The sequence below is a fragment of the Jaculus jaculus genome, chromosome 8 (genome assembly GCF_020740685.1).
Source record: "Jaculus jaculus isolate mJacJac1 chromosome 8, mJacJac1.mat.Y.cur, whole genome shotgun sequence".
Lineage (NCBI taxonomy): Eukaryota > Metazoa > Chordata > Mammalia > Rodentia > Dipodidae > Jaculus > Jaculus jaculus.
This window is the reverse complement of record NC_059109.1, coordinates 116,612,324-116,637,777: the sequence shown is the minus strand read 5'-3', so window position 1 is coordinate 116,637,777 and position 25,454 is coordinate 116,612,324. Positions and strand designations below refer to the sequence as shown.

Sequence of the window (25,454 nt, the reverse complement as noted above, 5' to 3'; positions counted from 1 at the left end):
GACGAAGATCTCCTTCCCTGATGATATCGGAGGGCTTACTTGTCATAGGTGACAACTAGAGGATTGTCACCAGGCTACAGGTAATATAGGCATTGGGTAGCTTAGATCTCAATAGCAAAATCTTTTCCAAAAAGAAAAAGCCAAATTGTTATTGATAAAAATGAAAATTTTGCTGGGCATGCTGGTGCACACCTTTAATCCCAGCACTCGGGAGGCAGAGATAGATGGCTCATCGTGAGTTTGAGGCCACCCTCAGACTACATAGGGAATTCCAGGTCAGCCTGGGCTAGAATGAGACCCTACTTCAAAAAACAAAAAGAAAAGAAAAGAAATTTCTCTTGTCTTTTTTGTTTGTAAACACAAAATTCATCCTGACTTGTTTGCATTTCCTAAGTGACACTTTTATTCCTAGTCTGCTTTTGTTTGTAGCTTTGTTGACAATTTGAAAATCAATAAAAGGAAACAGAAGTTCTTTATCTACCTAGTCTATCTATTCACTAGCTTTAAAAGAAATAGAAGGAAGGTAAGTAAGCTTATGCAGCATGACTCTCCTACTTGGGGATAGATCCCATGTGTTATATGTGTGGGTAACATGAAGTAGACTCCAAAGGTACTGGCAGGAAATAACAGTGCTTGTACTCTTTGCTTCTAATATATAGCTGTCCTGCATATCCATAGGCAATTAGTAATTTTCAATAAGCACTTTGTTAAGTTTCTACAAAACTTAACCTTACTGGGTGTGGTGGTACACACCTTTAATCCCAGTACTTGGGAGGTAGAGGTGGGAGGATTGCTATGAGTTCAAGGCTACCCTGAGAGTACATAGGGAATTCCAGGTCAGCCTGGACTAGAGTGAGACCCTACTTCAAGGAAAAAAATAAAGATTTAACATCAAACGGAAGAACTAACATTATTATTATTTTTTTATTTTTTTGGTTTTTCGAGGAAGGGTCTCACTCTAGCTCAGGCTGGCCTGGAATTCACTATGTATTCTCAGGGTGGCCTCAAACTCATGGTGATCCTCCTACCTCTGCTTCCCGAGTGCTGGGATTAAAGGCATGTACCACCACGCCCGGCAGAATTTACATTATTTAATCCCCAGTAAATCCAAAAAAGAAAGAGAAAGACAAAAAGAACTAATACTTATTGTATGGGTCCACCAGTTATATCACAATTATTTGCTACTTACCATAGAATATCTACCTAATGTACATAATCTCCAAAATGCATGTTTTAAGGCTAGAGAGATGGTTCAGTGGTTAAGGTGTTTTCTTGCAAAGCCTAAGGACCCAGATTTGATTTCCCAGTATCCGTGTAAGCCAAATACTTAATGTGGCACCTGCATCAGGAGTTCATTTGTAGTGGCTAGAGGCCCTGATGTACCCATTCTTCCCACTCCCCCCATCATAAATAAATAAATGAAAAAAAATTAATCTGTGTTTTAGAAAACATGGTAATATTCTAAGATGATTTTTTAAAATTTTTATTTATTTATTGGAGAGCAACAGACAGAGAGAGAAAGAGGGAGAAAGAGAATGGGCGTGCCAGGGCTTCCAGCCACTGCAAACAAACTCCAGACACATGCGCCCCCTTGTACATCTGGCTGACGTGGGTCCTGGGGAATCTAGCCTCGAACCGGGGTCCTTAGGCTTCACAGGCAAGCGCTTAACCACTAAGCCATCTCTCCAGCTCTCTAAGATGATTTTATTGCCTTTGTTTTCCATGTGAGAGTTTTAAAATTCATCAAGTGGTTTAGGAAGAAATACCTATTTTTCCTGAATTTAGTGCTCATTCTTTCTACAGGCAGGTCCAGAGCTAAGATGGTGGTGATTTTTTGATTCTTTATATATATGACAGAGTCAGACCAGCTCATTTGCTATCAGGGATAGCTCTTTTGCTCAAAAGTGAAATGTCATATTACTTTTGACAAACAGCAATAGGAGCAGTCAAGATTGGGTTCAGCCATTGTTAATTAATCTTACTTTAGTTGTAGTTTGTATGCGAGGATGAATCAGTGCAGGTTGATTGCTTTTGATATAATTTACCTAGAAGGAGAGCATTTGAGATGGGGAGACTGTAAAAGGAAAGACTGTCCAGAATAATATGTGTGCATTTATCTGAAACTGTGGAAGCACTTATTCCACCAAAAACCAAAACATAAGCACATTAAAATCACCTGTTTCTTCAGTGTTGATATTTTATATTTGTATATATGTATTATTTACTCTCTTTAGTGCTAAGAATTAAACCCAAGTCTTTCCTCAGGCTAGGCAATCACTCTACCACTGAACCCAGTTCCCTCCCCCCCCCCCCCCCCCCCCCGTTTATGTGTGAGCACTTATGAGGAGGCCAGAGGAAAATCTTAGTCTGTTTCTCATCTTCACGTTTCTGTGAGTCTGGCTGACCATAGAGCCCTAGTGATTCTCTGATCTTTGCTTTCTATAGGACTGGGGCATTCATGGCCATGCCCTGCCGTTATGTAGGTACTGGGGTGAATCAGGCTTTCTCAAGCCTACATGTTTGTATGGCAAGTGCTTTTACCCACTGCATCATCTTCCCAGCCTGATGCTTTTTCACACATAGATATAATTACAGCTGGGTGTGGTGGCACACACCTTTAATATCAGTACTCGGAGGCCGAGGTAGGAGGATCACTGTGAGTTCAAGGCCAGCCTGAGACTACATAGTGCATTTGAGGTCAGTCTGGGCTAGAGTGAGACCCTACCTTAAAAAACATAAACAAATAACAATAATCCACTATGTAGTCTCAGGGTGACCTTGAACTCATGGTGATCCTCCTACCTGGGCCTCCCAAGTGCTGGGATTAAAGGCATATGGTACCACGCCCGGCCATTTTTACAGATTTAAGTGAAATTGAGTTTATTTTAACTTTATTTATTTATTTGCATATCTCACACACAAGTGGCGGTGGGGGGGGGGAGGACACTAGGGCCTACTGTTACTTTAAACACATGCCAGACACAAGCACCACTTTTTTGAGTCTGGTTTTACATGGGTACTGAGAAAATGAACCAGGGCTGGCACACTTTACAAACAAGTGCCTTTAAATCACTGAGTCATCTCCCCAGCCCCAAATTGAATTTAGTAATAAAGCTTAAAAATACAGCTTGGGGGCTGGAGAAATGGTTTAGCAGTTAAGGCACTTGCCTACGAAGCCTAAGGACCAAGGTTCGAATCTCCAGGTCCTACATAAGCTAGATGCACATGGTGCATGTGTCTGGAGTTCATTTGCAGTGGCTAGAGGTCCTGGTGCACCCATTCTCACTCTTTCTCTCCCTCCCACCCCTCTCTTTGTCTCAAATAAATAAAAATAAATTTTAAAAATACATCATATATATACATATAGTTTGGTAGGCCGGGTGTGATGGTGCATGCCTCTAATCCCAGCACTTGAGAGGCAGAGGTAGGTGGATCACTGAGACTACATAGTGAATTCTAGGTCAGCCTGGGCCAGAGTGAGACCCTACCTCAAAAAACCAATATGGGGCTGGAGAGATGGCTTAGCGGTTAAGCGCTTGCCTGTGAAGCCTATGGACCCCGGTTCGAGGCTCGGTTCCCCAGGTCCCACGTTAGCCAGATGCACAGGGGGGCGCACGCGTCTGGAGTTCGTTTGCAGAGGCTGGAAGCCCTGGCGCGCCCATTCTCTGTCTCTCTCTCTCCCTCTCTCTCTGTCACTCTCAAATAAATAAATAAAAATGAACAAAAAAAAAAAAAAAAATTAAAAAAACCAATATGTATATACATACATACATGCATACATATTATAGTTTGGTAAAATTTGTGATACTTTGGTGAAGAAGCATTAATATCTGGCCTTGTAAAATGTAACTTGCAATTTAGATCTGATTATAAGTAGAATGATGACAAATGTCTGTTCTGTCACATGTGGGTCCTAGTTGTTTTTGTTTTTGTTTTTTTCCTTCGAGGTAGAGTCTCGCTCTAGCCCAGGCTGACCAGGAATTCACTATGTAGCCTCAGGGTGGTCTCGAACTCATGGTGATCCTCCTACCTCTGCCTCCCAAGTGCAGGGATTAAAGGTGTGCACCACCATGTTCTGCTTGGGTCACTAGTTTTGATTGTAGAGATTCTCTAGGTTAAAAAGAAAAACCAGCTAGGAATGGAGCTGAGTGGTAGAGTGCTTACCTAGCATGTGCAAAACCTTGAGTACAATCCCTAGTATTAGAAAATGAACAAAACAAAACAAATGAAGAGGAGTGGTGGCACACGCTTTCAATCCCCACACGTGGGAGGCAGAGATGTAGGAGTGTTGCTGAGTTCAAGGCCACCCTGAGACGACATAGTGAATTCCAGGTCAGCCTGGGCTAGAGTGAGACCCTGCCTTGAAGAAAAAAACAAAAAACAGAAACAGGCTGGAGAGAGATGGCTTAGTGGTTAAGACATTTGCCTGCAAAGCCAAAGGATCCTGGTTCGACTCTCCAGATGCACAAGAGGGCACATGCATCTGGAGTTCATTTGCAGTGGCCAGACGTCCTGGATGTGCCCATTCTCTCCCTTTCTCTCTCCTTTCCCCCTTCTCTCTCCTGCCTCCCTTCTCTCTCTCAAATAAATATATAAAATAATTTAAACATACATACAACAAAGAAGCCTTATACCTTAAAAAAAAAAACACCAACCAGAAACAACAACAACAAAAAAAACAAATGAAGAGCAAATTATAGCACGTTCTTTGTTCCTTCTTCTAGCACTCGCACTGTCTTCTCCCTCCATTCTGGTCTGCCTCCTCATTATAAGTTTATGTGATAATCTGAGACAAGGGACAACTAGGTCAGAGTTGTAAGAACAGGCTGATAGGAGACCTTCACAGTAGGAACTGGGATGTGAGAAGTCTAGAATGGTTCATTTTTTTTGTTCTTGTTTGTTTTTGGTTTTTCAAGGTAGGGTCTCACTCCAGCCCTGGCTGACCTGGAACTCACTATGGTAGTGTCAGGGTGGCCTCGAACTCACAGTGATCCTCCTACCTCTGCCTCCTGAGTGGTGGGATTAAAGGCATACACCACCACGCCCTGCTGGTTCATGGTTTTTCAGGCTTCCAAGTATCCTTGGGCATTGTTAGGAGAGACAAAGCTGAATAAATGTCAGGCATGGTTAACTAAAGGGAAAGACAATCCCTTAGTGGCCTCTGGAACCGCTGTGTCATGGGTTAAACTGCAGCCCTCTAGCCAGGGCTTCCTTTGGATCTTGGCCTTGTCTGAGAAAAAAATCTTGTAGAGTCCATGATGATAGGCTTCGGAAATTATCTCAGGATTACCATCTAGGCTCACAATTAGAGTCTAAACTATAATTTTTCATTTTTCATATTTTTTTTTTGTTTTTGCTCTGTGTGTGTTTTGTTGCTTTACTAATTAAACTATTTGAGGTGTTTTTTTTTTTTTTCCCAGTAATGCAACTGGTTAAATGCATATCATTTATCTTGGCTCTTGTCCCAAGTGGTGTCATTTCTGTTTAGTGCCTCTGAAGCAAATGGAAATTACCATATGGATATAAGAGTAGCAAGGGAAAGGACATGATTGAAATCACATGCTTAGAATTGATGAAAAAGGGAAAGGATATAATACATACTGAAGCAGTAAGAATAACAGGCTTCTTACTGTCCATTTATGTACTTGAGTGCTTCTTAGTTCTTGTTTTCTTGTGTGACTGCTTAAAAATTTGGATCTAATGCTGAGACAGATGCTGTAGTTTCTCTGAACATGTAATGCTAGAAGAAAAATAACATTTATTTTATAAAAATCAAAAGCAAGCTTAGAGAATTTAGAAAAGCAGGTTGGGGAGATGGCTTAGTGGATAAGAGCACTTGCTGTGCAAGCATGAAGACCTGAGTTCAGTCCTCAGTACACAAATAAAAAGCCAGGAGTGGCCATGCACACCTTTGGCCTAGCACTGTGTTTGGGGTGGAGGATGGTAGAGACAGGAGGATCACTGGGGCTCTTTGGTCAGCTTGTCTAACCATAAAACGGTGAGCGCTAATGTTAGTGACCAAGAAATAAGGCAGAAGAGTGATAGAGATGTCCTCCCTGGTCTCCATACATACGTACACTACGCATGTGCATCTGTATACACATATATGTATACATCTACACAGACTACACACTCAAACAAAGAAAAAATGCAGGGCTGGAGAGATGGCTTAGCGGTTAAGACACATGCCTGCAGAGCCTAAGGATTCAGGTTCAACTCTCCAGGTCCCATGTAAGCCAGGTGCACATAGTGGTGCAAGCGTCTGGAATTTGTTTGCAGTGGCTAGAGGCCCTAGCCAGCCCATTCTCTCTCTCTCTCTTTCTTTGTGTCTCTCCCTCTCCCTCTCCCTCTTTCTCTCTCTCTCTCTCTAACCCCCCCAAAAAAATATATTATAATAATTAAAAAAGAAAAATGCAAGAAAGCATATAAAGTATCCTATAACCCTCCTTCCTAGAGATAACTGTATATCACATTTCTTCTTTGTATTTATTTTTATATTCTGGTTATGAGAAAGTATGCTTATAGCAGAAGATTCAATAGCATAGAGAATTATGAAGTATCTAGAGACTTCAGACTCATATAACCTAAGGTGAACCATTTTAATGTTTAGTGTTGATACAGGCATATTGACTTGCATACAACTGCATTATTTATGTGTCTGTCATATTGTACACTTTTTTCTTTTGTTTGTTTTTATTCTTTTCAAAAATTTTTTAAATTTTTATTTTTATTTATTTGAAAACGACAGAGAGAGAGAGAGAAAGAGGCAGATAGAGAGAGAGACAGAATGGGCACGCCAGGGCCTCCGGCCACTGCAAACGAACTCCAGATGCATGCACCCCCTTGTGCATCTGGCTAATGTGAGTCCTGGAGAATCGAGCCTCGAATCGGGATCTTTAGGCTTCACAGGCAAGTGCTTAACCACTAAGCCATCTCTCCAGCCCTCAAAAATTTTTTTATTAACAACTTCCATGATTATAAAAATTATTCCATTGTGATACCCTCCCTCACCCCCATTTCTTTTGTTTTTTTGAGGTAGGGTCTCGCTCTGGCCCAGGCTGACCTGGAATTCACTATGTAGTTTCAGGATGGCCTTGAACTCACAGCAATCCTCCTACCTCTGCCTCCCAAGTGTTGGGATTAAAGGTGTGTGCCGCCGTGACTAGCTAACATTTTACGCTTTTGTATTCTCTTTTAGTTTTTTTTTTAAGATTAAAAAAATTATTATTATTATTGTTTTGGTTTTTTTCCGGGTAGGGTCTTGCTCTAGCTTGTGCTGACCTGGAATTCACTATGTAGTCTCAGAATGGCCTCAAACTCACAACAATCCTACCTCTGCCTCCCGAGTGCTGGGATTACAGGCGGGCACCAATGCTCCCCAGCCAGACTTATTATTATTTTTTTAAATATTTATTTATTTATTTATTTGACAGAGAGAAAGAGAGAGAGAGAGAATGGACATACTGGGGCCTGTAGCCACTGCAAGTGCACTCCAGACACATGGGCCACCTTATGCATCTGGCTAACGTAGGTCCTGGGTAATCAAACCTGGGTCCTTTGGCTTTGCAGGCAAATGCCTTAACTGCTAAGCCATCCCTCCAGCCCCAGGTTTATTATTTTTATTTATTTGTTTAAGAGAGAAAAAGGGAAGGAGGTCCTCTAGCCACTACAAATGAACTCCAGACGCATGTGCTGCTGTGTGCATCTGGCTGACATTGGACTTGGAGAATCGAACCTGGGTTTGCAGGCATGCACCTTAATCTCTAAGACAACTCTCTAGTTCCTCTTTCCTTTTTCATGTCCTTAAAAAAATATTTATTTATTTGACAGAAAAAGGGGAGAGAGACAATGGGTGCGCTAGGCCCTCCAGCCACTGAAAACAGACTCCAGATGCATGCGCCCCCTTGTGCATCTGGCTGACGTGGGTCCTTTGTCTTTTCAGGCAAACACCTTAACTTCTAAGCCATCCCTCTAGCCCTTTAAAATTTTTTAAAAATATTTTATTATTTTATTTATTTGACAGAGAAAGAGGGAGAGAACTTTTTTCTAGTCTATTATTTTATTTTACTTTATTTTTATAATTAACTTTCATGATTGTAAACAATATCCCATGTTAATTCACCCCCCCTTTCCCCTTTGAAACTCTATTCTCTATCATATCCCCTCCCCCTTTCAATCAGTCTCTTTTATTTTGATGTCATGATCTTTTCCTCCTCTTATGATGGTCTTGCGTAGGTAGTGTCAGGCACTGTGAGGTCATGGATATCCAGACCATTTTGTGTCTGGAGGAGCATGTTGTAAGGAGTTCTACCCTTCCTTCGGCTCTTACATTCTTTTCTACCACCTCTTCCACAATGGACCCTGAGCCATGGAAGGTGTGATAGAGATACTGCAGTGCTGAGCACTCCTCTGTCACTTCTTACCAGCACCATGATGCGCTCTGAGTCATCCCAAGGTCACTGACATCTGAAAAGAGAAAGTTCTCTAACCAAAAGTGAGAGTAGCATTATATATGGGTTTGAACGTTAAGAGAAGTGCTTACTGGAGTTTGATGAGCATAATATATACATTTAGTCAGACAGCAGCAGTCGTTACACCCCTAGAGCTCATGACTACCCCTATTGTAGGTTTTCAGTGTCAGGGATGTATTCCCTCCCATGGAGTGGGCCTCTAGTCCAATTAGAGGACAGTTGTTTTTCCCTATAACAGATGTGCCACTATTGCACCCATTGGTTCATTGGTCTGATTGGCCAAATATAAGGCATTCAGTGTCCATTGTGGAGTATCTTTACTGGTGATTTCTCTCTCTCCCATTGAGTTGCATTCATTGTGTCTTTTTCCAGCTTTCTGTAAGCTGGTCTACATGGAGGAGGTTTTCAGCTCAGTTCCAGCAGGATTTCTCAGTGACCTTGCAGCCCAAGTATGTGAAGTCTTCAGCAATAGGGTCTTACCATCTATCTATTCAATTTTTTGTGCCTCCTCTTCTGCAATGGACCCTGAGCCTTGGAAGGTGTGATAAGAGATATTGCAGTGCTGAGCACTCCTTTTACTTCTTCCCAGCACCATGATGCCTTCTGAGTCACCCCAAGGTCACTGCCATCTGAAAAGAGAAGGATCTGGTAGTCCAGGAGCAGTTCCAAGCCCGAAAATCAAGGACCTGGTAGCTGCTCAGTCCACATGGCCAGATGCCTCAGAAGCCCCAATCTGGCACTGCATATGGCACCAGAAGGCCTGGGGGCTTCCTGAGGAGCCACTGGGTTTTGATCCATGTGGGTATTCAGTTGGTGCTGGCCTTCAGTCCACTCTGGAAGGAGGCAAGAGCTCCAGCAGCCAAGTGGGAAGAATGAAGGGCGAGAGAGAACTTTTTCATGTCATTTTAAAATAGAGTAAGGCCCTACCTTTGAGAGAAAAAAAAAAACATGAAAATAATTTCTAGGGACTGGAGGCTGAGGTCAGTGATAGCATGTGTAAAGACTTAGATTTAATCTTTAATGTTTAAAAATTAAAATAAAGATAAAAAGACAGGTGGGTTGAGGAGATGGCTCATTGGGTAAAGTGCTTGTTACATAAACATGATAATCTGAGTTTGGATTCCCATCCACATAAAATGCTGGGTTTGGTAGTTCCAGCACTAAGAAGGTGGAAACAGGTAGTCCTTGAGACTTAATGCCATCTAGTCTAGCCATATTGGTGAGTTCTAGGTACAGTGAGAGAACCTGTCTCAAAGAATAAGGTAGAGAGCAATTGAGAAGAACATTACATCAACCTCCGTCCTCTGCATACACATGTGTACCCTTGAACACTCATGTCCCCACACATGTGTACCACACACATACACATACAAACAAAAGGAAGAAAGATAGAAAAAGTCATGTCTGCCTGTCATTGTACCATATTGCCATACTGTACCTTGATTTAACTTATGCTATTATTTTTGGAAGTCAGGTTTCTTATAATATGTTCAGTTCATTTTATCTACCCTTTCTATTATTTCCTTAGAAAAATCCTTGAAATAATTATATTTAAGACTCTTGGCGTAGCTTTTCAAATTGCCCTCCAATTTCACCCAGGGGCTGCTCAAAAATTCTTACTGAAGAGTTAAAAGCTGTTGTCTGACAGGAAATGTCATTCAAATAAAAAGTTGATAATGAGTGTTCCAAGATAATCCAGGCCTGCCAAGGGCTGAGTCAATTCATGTTGCCTGTTTCGTTGCAGGACTTTTTTGTTTTTTGTCTTTGTTTTTTTGTTTTTCAAGGTAAGGTCTCACTCTGGTCCAGGCTGACCTGGAATTAACTATGTAGTCTCAGGGTGGCCTTGAACTCACTGCGATCCTCCTACCTCTGCCTCCCAAGTGCTGGGATTAAAGGCGTGCGCCACTACCCCCAGCTAGTGGACTCTTTTGTAGTCCCATGTGAGGACTGCAGCACAAATCAGGGCATGTGACTGCTTCTTCAGAACTGTCTAAATAGCTTGAAACCTTGCAGATCATTTGGTAAATGGCTTGTTATCAAGTAGGAATCAAGTGAAATAAATGTCCTGATTATTCCACCAACAAGGAAATGGCATTTGAGGGACTGGAGAAATGGCTTAGTGGTTAAGGCACTTGCTTGCGAAGCCTAAGGACTCGGGTTCACCCAAGGGCCCAGGTTTGATTCCCCCTTACCCATGTGAGACACCTGCACAGGGTGGTGCATGCATCAGATTTTGTTGCAGTGGATGGAGTCCCTGGCATACCCATTCTCTCTTTGCCTCTTTCTCCCTCTCTGTCAAATAAATAAAATATTAAAAATTTTAAAAAGAGCCAGGCATGGTGGTGCATGCCTTTCGTCCCAGCACTCAGGAGGCAGAGGTAGGAGGATCATGGTAAGTTTGAGGCCACCCTGGGACTACATAGTGAATTCCAGGTCAGCCTGGGCTAAAGCAAGACCTTACCTCGAAAAACAAAAACAAAATTAAAAAAGAAATGGTGTTTGAGGACAGCTACAGTCCAGGTGCCTGTAGTAGTTTGCATTCATGAGCCTTAGTCCACTTTATGCTCCTGTCTATGGCCTCCTTTATATGCCCCCACCCAGGAGTACGGGAATTATTGCTGACCTCCCCCTACTTCTTTGTGATTTTTTTGTTTTTGTCTTCTCATTGATGCCCCTTCTTAACAATTCCTTGAGGCCCTTCCCCACTTTTGTTTTGCTTTTGTTCTTTTGGTGTGTGTTGGGGGAGGAGGGTGTAATTTTATTAAGCTCCAAGGATATAGATAACTTTACTACCTCTGTGAGGGGAAAACCCTTAGAGACAAGGTGGAGGTCCTTTTTATCACTACCCTTTTCCACAGTAAATAGAGGGCTTATTCCTCCATTAAGCCATATCACATCCCCTGCATGATACCTATCAACTTTCCAACACTCACCAGCTGCGTGTCACAGCTAAAAGATCTTTCCCGTAACATTCAACTCTGAGGTGTTTTGTGGTATCAAATAGTCATTTGTGGAGCTAGGGAGATGGTTTGGTGGGGTAAGTCACTTGCTTGCAAAGCCTGTTACCCCAAGTTTGATTCCCTAACACCCATGTGAAAATGGATGCAAAGTGGCACATGTGACAGCAATGGGACACAGAGCTAGGAAAATCTGAAGCTCATGGAAGATAGACTGATAATAGAAGACCAAAGATTCTTAAAGGTTTTTCTTTGACTTCCACATGTGTTCCATGGCCCATGTGTGTGCCTGGACACACACACATACACATACACACACACACACACACAAAGTCAATTGCTTTTTATCTCCTTACTGTCAGCTAAGACTTGGTAGAAAAGATAGTAGAGCTGGCTTTGAAGGATGAAAAGACACAATTTTTAGGCTAACATATTGCAAAAGAAATGTTCAGATAAAAAGTGTAACTTGTAAGAAGACTGAGTGGTGGGTGGTTGAAAGTAAAAGTGAAAGTGTTGCTTGAATTAGGCTGAAAGGTGTGAAAAGTTAGAGAGTGTGAGAGTTAAGGCCAGTCAGAAAATGTGTCACAAAACTTTCAGCAGGAAAATGTGATCTACTATTAGGTCAGAGGTTGCATAATTGGCAGATTATTTTACTGTGATATTAAACATGAGATACATCAAAACTTCCTGGGGGTGGTGAGTTGGGATGAAGGAGGGAAAGTAGGAAGTGTGGGAGGAGGGACAGGGTCAGACAGGGAAAAAAAACTTCCTATTTGTTGGGTTGGGGGTGTGGCTCAGTGGTGGAGTACCTGCTCAGTATGGCGAGGCCCTGATTTCCATACTCAGTACCACCAATCCACACACAAAAATACAAGTAAAATTCCTATATGATAATAAAAGGTTCATACTGTAGTGTAATTATTGGAAACAGAATAAAATTTCATGCTAACAAAAAGTTAACACATCCTAGAATATGTTATCTCAAATGTACCTAAATTATTTCAGATGGTCCAGGAAGGGGAAGAAATCGTGACAGATATGAAGTGATGAGCTGAGATTTGAGAGAAATGACAAGTGAGACTGTAAGAGCACACTTAGCTAAAGGGAGAGAGGTAGGAGTTGGTTGTCACCAGATTATGGTCCTATCCTAACTTAAACACTTAGAAGGGTCTCTGACTAAGGCAGCATCTTTCATTGAGGGAGAGGCAGTCCTGGAGAGAAGGATGTCAGGGACCTGCATGAGATTAGATGGTTTCTGTTACAGTCAGGTTCGTATTGCTGGCAGAATACACCCAACCAAGAGCAGCTTGTGGGAAAGAAGGGTTTATTTTGTCTTACAAACTTGAGGCACTCCATGATGGCAGGGGAAAATGATGGCATGAGACATGAGATGGACAGCAGTAACAGAAGAGTGTGCCAAACATTGACACGAGGAAACTGGCTACAACACTCATAAGCCTGCCCCCAACAATGTACTGCCTCCAGGAGGTGATAATTCCCAAATTGCTATCAGCTGGGGACCTGGCATTCAGAATACCTAAACTTATGGGGGTCATCTGAATCAAATTGCCACATTCCGCCCCTGCCCCCCATAAACTGATAACCATACATGCTGTAAAATGCAACATTTTTTACAGTCAGGTTTGCATTGCTGGCAGAAATCACCTGACCAAGAGCAGCTTTTTTGGGGTGGGGGTGGAAGGATTTATTTGGCTTATAGACTCATGCTCCATGATGGCAGGGGAAAACAGTGGCATGAACAGAGAGTGGACATCACCCCCTGGGCAACATAAGGTGGACAATAGCATCAGGAGAGTATGCCAAACACTAGCAAGAGGAAGCTGGCTATAATACCCATAAGCTGACCCCAACAATACACTGCTCCAAGAGGCGTTAATTCCCAAATCTCCATCAGCTGGGAACCTAGCATTCATAACACTTAAGTTTATGGGAGACACCTGAATCAAACCACCACAGCATTCATCCAACTTTAAAAGTCCCCATGGTTTTTATCAATCCCAATGCTGTTCAAACATCTCCATAGTCCAAGTTCTTTTAACTAACCCATAATACCAACCCCCCATAATGGCACAGAATATACATTTACACTGAAAAAGATGGCATTGGGCATAACAAAGAAATATTCAACCAATACAAGATTTAAACATGGCAAACTTCTAATTCTGTGGCTCCAAGTCCAACAACTCTAGTCAGTGACAGATCTCCAAGTCCGATAATTCTAATCAATGGCAAGTCTCCAGAGTTCCAGTTCTGCCCCTCCAGCTAGGCTACTCACAGTTCCAGAAAACTTCAGTGTCAGCAGCTCTCCTTGGTAGCCATCCCATAGTCCTGGCATCTCCATTGGGTCCCTGCTGCAACCCACAGTTCATCCTCATGGCTCCATCGGGTCTCCACACAGGTAATCCAACAAACCTGCTTCATACTGCCCATGACCATTTCCAAAATACAAAACTATGTTGCAAATTCAATAACACTCTCTTTCCTGAATTTTTTATACTCCATAATAGCAGGTGGGCTACCAACTTGTTAATCCAGGGGGGAATAAAGCTGACTTTGAAGAACAGGATATTCCTTCAGCATCTAGACCACTTCTAAAGAGTCTGTATTCTTCTAGTTGTCCCAACACAGGTCATCTGACCAATATCAATGGTTGTAATCTGTTATACAGTTGCACTTGAATGGGCAGTAGTTTTGGCGCAAAGATTTCATTTCTTTCTGTGCCATATCCCTCTGCTCACACCAGTCCATTTCTATGCAATGCAGCCCTGCACAAGTTCTCAGGACACAGGCATAACAGCAAGTTTCTCACACAAAATGCTGCTAGCCCAGTCCAAGCAAAGCTCTTTCTCAACATCATAAGCCAAACCTCACAGTCCATAGTTCTTACTGCATTCAGGTCTTTCAGCCCCAATGAGAATAGTCCATTATGCTGTACTTAAAGCACTGCAAGGCGTCTCATAGGCCAAGATTTCAGATTCTTCCACATTCCTTCCTCAACAATCAGCTCCAAAAGGCCAAAAGCCACACACTTAGGTATGTAGCATTGACAATCCTGTTCCTCTGGTACCAACTTTACTGTTGCTGTCAGGTCCGCAGTACTGGCAGAAAACACCCAACCAGGAGCACCTTGTAGGTAAAAAGGATTATTTTGGCTTACAAATTTGTGAGACTCTGTCTTGGCAGGGAAAATAATGGCATGAGCAGAGGGTAAATATCACCTCCTGGCCAACATCAGATGGACAACAGCAACAGGAGAGCATGCCAAACACTGGCAAGAGGAAATCAGCTATAACAACCATAAGCCCGCCCCCAACAATACACTGCCTCCAGGAGGTGTTAATTACCAAATCACCATCAGTTGAGAACCTAGCATTCACAACACTTAAGTTTATGGAGGTCACCTGAATCGAACCACCACAGTTTCATAAGCCCAAAATGTAAAGGAATCATGTCCACAAAGCTCACAACCTTGGAAATGGTCACTCGAGCCTGTGAGATGCCACCTTGGGTCATGAATTGAGCATTGAGTGCCATTGTGGTGTCACACTCTAGAATGCTAGGGTAGGAGCCAGTAGCTCCCCCCCTGCAGTGGTCTGACCATTGAATCAGCTCCATTGCCAGGGTCTCTGCATTTCTTCAAGCCCTCAAGGAGCCTTGTTCTAGCTGGTTTACTAGGGATGAATACACAAATCCCTGTGGAGGTGAGTGCCTTCTTTCTCTTTGCTTTGTATTATTCTCAGGCTATTCATATTCATATTCTTTTTTTTTTTTTATTTGTTTGTTTTTCAAGGTAGGGTCTCACTCTGGTCCAGGCTGACCTGGACTTCACTGTGTAGTGTCAGGGTGGCCTTGAACTCATGGTGATCCTCCTACCTCTGTCTCTTGAGTGCTGGGATTAAAGGCGTGCGCCACCACGCCCAACTATATTCATATTCTTTGAAAAGGAAAATAGATTTGTAAACATTGACAACGCATGATGATAGACTGAAGTAAGGAAACAGATAAAGCCAGTATGTTTGGCTGTGACAAGACTTAAAGGTATATTAGGGGCTAAGATATTAAAAGATTAAAAGGAACCTATTTGACTCTGAGTTTCTTACACATTGTGATTATCCACTTTTAAAGTATTTTCTTTTATTCCATTTGTTATGTCTGTGTTATATAATATTTCATTCTTATTTGTTTATTTGAGAGAGAGTATGAGAGAGAAGAGCAAATGGGCACACCAGGGCCTCTAACCACTGCAAATGAATTATAGATGCATGTACTACCTTGGGCATCTGGCTTTACATGGGTACTGGGAAATTGAACTCAGATCCTTAGGCTTTTTAGGCAAGTGCCTTAACCACTGAACCATCTCCCCATTCCTGTTATATCCATTTTCATCACTGTTCTATACTTCCCTTGTAAACTTACTATCTTCCCCCCCGCCCTCCCCCCCACACACACACAACGCACACACACATTGCTGAAACTACCTGGGCTATAAGACAACTCCTGTGCTTAAGGCCACATTATAATCTGGCATTTCCTTGGGCATCAGTAGCTCATCAGGAGTATGGAGGTGCATGGCTTTAATCCCAGCACTCAGGAGGCAGAGGTAAGAGAATTGCCATGAGTTCAAGCCCACCCTGAGACTAAATAGTTAATTCCAGGTCAGCCTGAGCTAGAGCAAGACCCTACCTAAAAATATAAAAAAAAGCTTGGGTAAGACAGAAGGAAGGTTCTAGCCAGTAGAATTTCAAGGACCTTTCTTGAGTTATATAGTGTTGGTACAAATGACAAAGATAGATCTCTCCCTCTACCTCTCTTTATTCTTATTCTCCACCTTTATTTGTCTCAATAACAACATAAATACTGAAGCCTCCTTGGGTTCTCTTTCAGAATCTGCTCCCTTTCAATAGTAAACAAAGCACTAAAGTTAGTATATATTCTTTCTCTGGTATTTCACACATTAAATGTGTATCTAAACAGTTAATGATTTATTAAAGATTCTATTTATTAGAGAGAGAGAGAGAGAGAGAGAGGCAGGTAGAGAGAGATTGGCACACCATGGCATTCAGCTGCTGTAAACGAACTCTAGATGCATATGCCACCTTGTGCATCTAGCTTGCATGGGTCCTGGGGAATCAAACCTGGGTTCTTAGGCTTCTCAGGCAAATGCCTTAACTGCTACACCATCTGTCCAGTCCAGTCTATGATTTGTTTTTGTTGTTGTTGTTGTTAATTTTTTTTTTTTGAGGTACAGTTTTATTCTGTCTATCCCAAGCTGACTTGAAATTAACGAAGTAGTTTTAGGGTGGCCTCAAATTCAGAATGATTCTCCTACCTCTGCCTCGAGAATGCTGAGATTAAAAGCATGTTCCACCATGCCCAGCCCAGTTTATGAGGTTTTGTGAAATATCTTTGTCTGCATCTTGCTTTTTCCAAGCATTTTACTTTCAAGAATTTTTTGGTGTTAACGTTTATACTGATGGTTTACTTAATTTTTTGTCCTTTTTAAAGCTTTATTTATTTATTTGCAAGCAGAGAGAGAAGAGAGACAGAGAATGGGCACACCAGAGCCTCTAACTGTTGCAAATGAACTCCAGATGCATGTGCCACTTCGTGCATCTGGATTTAGGTGGGTACTGGGAAATCAAACCTGGTTGTTAGGCTTTTGCAGGCAAGTGCCTTAACCACAAAGCCATCTCTCCAGCCCCCTGGCTTACTCATTTTATTTTACTGTGTAAATAAATCATAATTCAAGCCGGGCGTGGTGGCGCATGCCTTTAATCCCAGCACTCGGGAGGCAGAGGTAGGAGGATCGCTGAGAGTTCGAGCCCACCCTGAGACTACAGAGTGAATTTCAGGTCAGCCTGAGCCAGAGTGAGACCCTACCTTGAAAAACAAAAAAAACAACAACAACAACAAAAAAAAAATCATAATTCATTTATCAGTTTCCCTCTATTAATGCAATTGTGGCCTATTTTCCAAATTTTTTAATTAAAAAATTTTATTTATTTCTTTGAGGGAGAGAGAGAAAGAGAGAATGGGCATGCCAGGTCCTCCAGCCACTGCAAACGAATTCCAGATGCATGCACCTCCTGCGTATCTGGCTTACATGGGTTCTGGAGAATCAAACCGGGATCCTTTGGCTTTGCAGGCAAATACCTTAACCGCTAAGCAATCTCTACAGCCCCTCCAATTTTTTTGAGGCAAGCCCAATGGACTGCCTTTTTGTTCAATGCTAGAGAGAGAGAATGAGAATTGGCACAGCAGGGCCTCTAGCCACGGCAGTAGAACTTCAGATGCATGTGCCCCCTTGTCAGCATGTGCGACTTCACATGCTTGCATCACTGCATCTGGCTTATGTGGGACCTGGAGAGTCATACATGAGTCCTTAGGCTTCACAGGCAAACACCTTAACCACTAAGCCATCTCTCCAGCCCATATTTTCCAATCTGTTTTTTTCTTTTTTTTAATGGTTTTTTGAGGGAGGATTTTTCTCTAGCCCAGGCTGACCTGGAATTCACTGTAGAGTCTCAGGATGGCCTCAAACTCACAGCAGTCCTCCTACCTCTCTTCCTCCCAAGTGCTGGGATTAAAGGCATGGGCCACCACTCCCGCCTCCTCCAATCTTTTATATAAACATAATGGTTACCTCTATCTGTAGCATATTGTGTGCATAACCATGTTTGAAAATTATTTTTTGATTTTTCAAGGTAGGATCTCTCTCGAGCCCAAGATGGCATGGAATTCACTGTGTATTCTCAGGCTGGCCTTGAATTCACGTCAGTCCTCCTACTTCTGCCTCCTGAGTGCCAGATGCTTGGATTAAAAGCATGCCCCACCACATCCAGAGAGAATTACTTTAACTTTTATTATTATTATTATTATTTGACAGAGAAAGAGGGAGATTGAGAGAGAGAGCGGATGGGCATGCCAGGGCCTCCAGCCACTGCAGAACAACTCCAGACGCATGTGCCCCCTTGTGCATCTGGCTAACGTGGGTGCTGGAGAATTGAACCTGAATCCTTTGGCTTTGCAGGCAAATGCCTTAACCACTAAGCTATCCCTTCAGCCTGAGAATTACTTTTTGACAAAAAAAAAAAACAAAAAAAAACACCAAACTATTTATTTGCAAGCAGAGAGAGAGAGAGGAGAGACAGACAGACAGAGAGAATAGGCACACCAGATCCTCCAACTGCTGCAAATGAGCTCCAGATGCATGTGCCACTTTGGGCATCTGGCTTGACATGGGTACTGGGGAATCAAACCTGTGTCATCAGGCTTTAAAGCAAGTATTTTTAACTGCTAAGCCATCTCTCCAGCCTATGAGTTCTATTTCTCTACACTAGTCAGTAGCACTTCATGAAATTCAATTTGAACTTTCCTGATCACTTAGTGAACTTAATGTCTTTCTTGGTTTTCTGTCACAGCACAGTGTCGTCTTTTTCATACCATTTATTACATGCTGCTGTTGTGGATTTCGCATTCATTTGACTACCAATCTAGAACCAGAATCAGAGCTCAGACCAGAGTGTGACATACATTAAGGGTTCAATAAATAGATTTTGTTTTGTTTTGTTTTGCATTTTTCAAGGTAGGGTTTCACTCTAGCCCAGGCTGACTTGGAATTCCCTATGTAGTCTATGGGTGGCCTTGAACTCATGGTGATCCTTCTACCTCTACCTCCCAATGCTGGGATTAAAGGCATGTGCCACTACACCCAGCTCAAAAATAGATTTTTAATGAATTAATATCCCGTTGGTATACTGTCCTGCAGTAAATCTGTCATTGCTATAACAAAAATGCCATTGTAAGCCAGATGTGGTGGCACATGCCTTTAATCCCAGCACTCAGGATGCAGAGGTAGGAGGATTGCTGTGAGTTCAAGGCCACCCTGAGACTACATAGTGAGTTCCAGGTCAGCCTGAGCTATAGTGAGACTCTACTTCCAAAAACCAAAGGAAAAAAATGCCATTGCAATAACAAGGATGTATTTCTTTATATTTCCCTCATCCATACTCTATGCTTTATTTCATGGCCGATTCACAGTACCTGATTCTCGTCTTCATTTCTTCCTTCCCTGGTTTAGCCCTACTGTGGGCTTTCATAGGTGAAATGGGTAACCAGGAATAACTGAATCATGAATATTGAGGCATGGATAAGTAGTCTCTGCTCCAGCCTGGAGCTGAGGACTTGAGATACACTGATATCCTGTTACCCTGTTAGGCAGAAATTTTCTTTTCCACATCAGAGAAAGCATAGCTTTGATGAAGTTTGTTAGTAAATAGAAAATTATTTTGGAAGCTCTTTGCATTTGTTGGGGTTCTTTTTTTTTGAGATAAGATCTTGCTCTAGCTCAGGCTGACCTGGAATTCACTATGTAGCCTCAGGGTGGCCTTGAACTCATGAACTCATGATGATCCACCTCTGCCTCCTGAGTGCTGGGATTAAAGGTGTGTGCCACCACACCTGGCTATTGGAATTCTTTTTGGCCGAATTAATCTCATCTAAGGTAAGACTTTCTGGCATTGATACAGACTTTATCACAGAAATTCATGAAGCTAGGCATGACAATTTTTATTTATTTTTGGTTTTCCTGGGGTAGGGTCTTGCTCTAGCCAAGGATAAACTGGAATTCACTATGTAATGTCAGGGTGGCCTCGAATTTACGGTAATCCACCTACCTCTGCCTCCTGAGTGCTGGGATTAAAGGTGTGTGCCACCATGCCCGGCTAACCATTTTTATTTTTAAAAACTGTAGTGCTGTAGAGTTGGCTTTAACAATTGTGGCACTTGCCTGAGAAGCCCACAGACCCTGGTTCAATTCCCCACTTCCCACAAAGCTAGATGCACAATCTGGCACATGTATCTGGAGTTTTTTTGAAATGGCTACAGGCCCTGGCATGTCCATTCGCTTTCTCTGTCTGCCACCTTCCTCCCTCTTTCTCTCTATGTCAAGTAAATAAATAAAATATATGTATTTCAAATGTAGGGGCTGGCTGGGCATAGTGGCACATGCCTTTAATCCCAGTACTTGGGAAACAGAGGTAAGAGTATCACTGTTATTTCAAGGTCACTCTGAGACCACATAGTGAATTATTCCAGGTCAGCCTGTTCTAGAGTGAGACCCTACCTCAGGAAACAAAAATTAAAAAAAAAAAAAGTAGAGATGGCTTAGTGATTAAGACCCTTGCCTGTGAAGCCTAAGGAGCAAGGTTCATTTCCCCAGCACTCACATAAGTCAGAGGCACAAGGTGGTACATACATCTAGAATTCGTTTGCAGTGGCTGGAATCCCTGGTGTGCTCTTGCGCTTGCTCTCTTGCTCACTTTCCCTAAAATAAATAGAATTTTTTTTTAAATGTAGAAGTTGAGCTGGAGAGATGGCTTAGTGGTTAAGGTGCTTGCCTGTGAAGCCTAAGGATCCAGGTTCAATTCCCCCCATATAAGCCAGATGTCCAATGTGGTACATGTGTCTGGAGTTTGTTTGCAGTGCCTAAATGCCCTGTCATGCCCATTCTCTTTGCCCACCCCCCTTCTCTCACATAAATAAAGTATTAAAAAATTCAATATAAAAATTGGAAAGGGGGCTGGAGAGATGGCTTAGTAGTTAAGCGCTTGCCTGTGAAGCCTAAGGATCCCGGTTCGAGACTCAATTCCCCAGGACCCATGTTAGCCAGATGCACAAGGGGGCACACACATCTGGAGTTTATTTGCAGTGGCTGGAAGCCCTGGTGAGCCCATTCTCTCTCTTCCTATCTGCCACTTTCTCTCTCTGTCTCACTTTCAAATAAATAAATAAAAATGAACAAAAAAAATTGGAAAGGACTGGAATAAATCCCAGAGTCCTTATTTCCCATGCCATCCGTGTTGGTGTTGCTGGTATTCCCAGCAGCACATATTGCATCCTTTTCTGGCTTTCTCCAGTTCTCTGAGCTCTTAAGTTTACCTGTTGCCTTGGTTAGGATCTTGTATGGAACAAACTACTCAGTACAGCTCAAACTAGAGGCAGTCTAAGATGTCTCAGAGCTTAAGAGCATATGCAGCTAGAACTGGGAGTTAGACTAGTGCACAAGCCTGATAAAAGCTTCCAGGGTTACTTCTCTTTCAAGAGAAGCACTAAAGCCGGGCGTGGTGGTGCACACCTTTAATTCCAGCCCTTGGGAAGCAGAGGTAGGAGGCTCGCCAAGAGTTCAAGGCCACCCTGAGACTACATAGTGAATTCCAGGTCAGCCCGGAAAACCAAAAAAGTGAGAGACAGAGAGAAGTGCCAAGCCAAGGATAGAGTCTCTCAGTCCCCAAACCAAATTCCTAAGGAGGATTCCTTCTCATCTCATGGCCACCGCCTTCCTGCCTCCCAAAAGCCACAGCCAAAAGGTTGTGTTCTACAAACATGGCAGCCAGGAGCCATTTCTGTAAGGGGCAGGTGATGTTGAAGGGCACTGCTGAGAACAGATCAAGATCCTAGGTATACACATACATTGTGATTATGGAAATTATGCAGAGCTGAACCTGTGTTCAGAAGCTTGGAAGCCTCCAAATTCCTATCCAGGAACAACTTCCTCCCTTGTTTCCTTAACCTTTCTTTCCCTAAGACTTACCTGGCTTTTGTAATTGCTTATCATCCCATAGCCAAATACAATTTTATTCTCAACAAATTCCTGATTCCCTGGACTCCTAAGAGCAATTTGAGAATTTTATATGACTTCTTATATGAATTTGTTTGTTCTCTATGTAAAAGGATTATAAAGTATGCACGCCCTTTATCTTAGTGAGTCTGGGGGTTTATGACTCTTAGTGTTTGCTGCCCTGATAGGGAATTTGTGTAAAGCAGCAAATGTTGATGCTGAATTAGAGTCCTGGGAGGGATTAGATCTCCATAAAGATGTAGGGGTGGTGGCGCACACCTTTAATCCCAGCACTCAAGAGACAGAGGTAGGAGGATCCCCATGAGTTGGAGGCCATCCTTAGACGGATTCCAGGTCAGCCTCGGCTAGAGTGAGACCCTACCTTGAAAAAAAAAAAAAAAGATGTAGGAGACCCCCAGGTCTGTGAATCCCAGCTTTGGATCCTTGTCCCAGTTATTAAAGAATTAAAAATACAGACTCAGAAGAGTGTAGATAATGAATCAAGAGACTTATTTTCAGATGAATTAAAATTAAGAACATGAAGCAGAAGAACTGAAGCCAAAAGAAACTGAGCAGATCTCCCTCACATAGAGAAGGGGGAAAGAAGGGTAAAGGGTTCACACATGTGGAAAGCAAGCAAGAAAGCCCCCAGACAAAAATAAATCTTTTCCTCTCCCAGTCAGACTAGGAAGGGGTAGGGGAGACCAACAAGTTCCCCCTCACATAGGGGCTAACAGAGCAGGAGCAGACGGGTCAGGGGGCCTCATTATCTGACCCAGGTGTGTAAAGGAGAGACCTGATTGGTTGGTGGGCCCAAGAGGTTGAATCAGGAAGGGCCAGTCCATAGGAAGCCTAGGAAAAGTTGAGGGAGAAGCAGGAAGCTTGCTGAGGTCAGGTTAGGAAGTTGTTGCTTTCAGCCATCTTGGATGAGACTGAATCAAATGTGAGTTTGAGTTTCCAGGTGAGGCAAGGTGGCGTCTGTGCTTCTGTGGGCCTGTCCCTAGCTAACTACATCTCAGGAAAGGGCTCCTTGCCCCTAATCCATATCATTTTGAAACTTTGGCAGTCTGGAAACTTCATTCTGTCTTCGCTAAAAACTTATATTGTCATTACAGGAACATGACATAGAAACAACACATGGTGTGGTTCATGTCACCATACGAGGCTTACCAAAGGGAAACAGACCAGTTATCCTGACATATCATGATATTGGCCTCAACCGTATGTATTTCATTTACTCCACTTTTTATCATGATACATAATCTTTGTATATTAAAGAAAACAACAATAATATTCTAATAAAGCAGAATGTTCTTCCTTTGTCTTTATAGTTCAGAAATGTGTAAATGTGTTTTTTAAGAGTTTATTTTTATTTATTTATTTATTAGAGGGAGGGAGGGAGAATGGGCACACCAGGGCCTCCAGCCACTGCAAACGAACTCCAGGTGCATGCACCACCATGTGCATCTGGTTTATTGGGACCTGGAGAGTTGAACCAGGATCCTTTGGCTTTGCAGGCAAGCACCTTACCTGCTGAGCCATCTCTCCAGCCCATGTGTAAATGTTTTTAAAGACTTTTGTTTATTTATTTTTGTGTGAGAAAGAGAGAGAGAATAGGCACACCAGAGCCTCCTACCACTGCATAGGAAATCTAGACAACATGGGTCCTACTTCATGTGTCTGGCCTTACATGGGTGCTGAGAAATTCAACCCAGGCCTGTAGCCTTTTCAAGAAACTGTCTAACCATTGTCCCATCTTTTCAGCCTTTCTTATGTTTTTGTTGCTACATTTGTCAATGACAGGTTTTACTTTCATGGGAAGTGTGCAGAACAATGTGTTTTGAAGGATACTGAGATTTATTTAGCCTATCATGTTTGCTAACAGATTGAAAATTCTACAGTGAATTGATGAAATAGAATTGAAGTCTGTTTACGCATGTTGTGGTACTGACGATTGAAGCCACTAATATATATACACAACCTTTTTTTAATGTTAAGACTAGAAAATTCAGTTGTTATGAACAACTCACCAAATTAGGAAAAATATTATTTCTACCTTCTGTCATGGTGGCTTTAAGAAAACTTGTGCACATGGTACAGATTGAGTATCTCTAGTCCAAAAACTTAAACTTCAGATTGCTACAGAACTTGAAAATTATTTTATTGCTGGCATGATGCCACCAGTCGAAATTTCTATGGCTGCCCCCAAATGATAGTTCATAGTCAGCACATAGGTATACTAAAAATATTGCATAAAACGACCATTAGACAACTTACATTAGGTAATAAAAAAAAAAGGGTCTCATATTTGAACATAGGTTCCAACCAGAAAGTACCTTATCATGTATAGGCAAATATGCTCAAATACAAAATCTATACTGCTTCTAGTAAGAAGTATTGCAGGAAAGGGATAATGAACATGTGGTATGAAATTAAAAACTAAGGTGGGATAGTGACTCACTTCTATAATCCCAGCACTGGAGCTCTTCAGTTAGGATTAGCTTCATGAGTTTGAGGCCACCCCAGGCTACAGAGCATCCATGTGGGGAAAGTCAGCAGTAGACGATTCCCCTCTGGCCAGGGCCATAAGGAATGGTCAGTTTCTCTGCTAGCTAGAGCAACAAGGCCACACAAAAAAACAGTGTTATGAATAGAAGATTATTAAGCATACACAAAGTGGCTTCTACTCTGTACACATCACATAGAGTTGAGGATGAGTTGTTCTCAAGTCCCTGAGATGCCTCCCACTGAGCCTTTCATTCACCTTGAGTCACATGAGTTGGCCAGCCACTTCACATAGAGGATGGTAAGGAAAAGGAACTAAAAGAATAATGCACACCATTGAGCAGAGGGAAAGTAGAAATAGAAAATCGGTCATTTATGGGTATTTTTATCTTGTAGATAAATCCTGTTTCAACACCTTCTTCAACTTTGAGGATATGCAAGAAATCACTCAACATTTTGCTGTCTGTCATGTGGATGCCCCAGGCCAACAGGAAGGGGCAGCCTCCTTTCCCACAGGGTAAGGCCACAGGGTGGCTCTGTGGGAGCCATGCAGTCCAAAGAGCCAACGGCTGAGCTGTGGGGGAGCCAGAGTGTGCACTGCTTCCCTCCCCCTTGAAGGGATCAGCCCAGAGGTGATGCTCATCTCCCCGCTGTCTTCCCGCTTCTGCCCTTGGCCTCAGATGCCTGGGAATAAATCCCCTGGGGAAAACGGTATGTTTCCGTTGCCAGAAATGATCTCCATGGCAGGGACCTGTGTCCCTGGGATCCCAAGGCATGATGTGTCTGGAGCACCCACTTCTCACTGTCCTTAATCGATCCCCTTCCCACCTGGTTGTCATCTGTCATTTTGAGTCCCTTCCAGAACTGCACAGGCCGGAACTC

At 42.5% G+C, this 25,454-nt stretch overlaps 1 protein-coding gene across 2 annotated transcripts in view; it reads left to right on the top strand.

The window, feature by feature from the left end:
* Positions 1-25,454, top strand: part of LOC101598719 (protein NDRG3) — a 117,840-nt gene that overhangs the window by 54,030 nt on the left and 38,356 nt on the right. For both annotated transcript variants that reach the window (XM_045156016.1, XM_045156015.1), the window contains exons 4-5: positions 23,183-23,288; positions 24,969-25,089. In XM_045156016.1, coding sequence (XP_045011951.1) covers positions 23,183-23,288; positions 24,969-25,089 — 227 coding nt within the window. The remainder of the gene's footprint in view (positions 1-23,182; positions 23,289-24,968; positions 25,090-25,454) is intronic.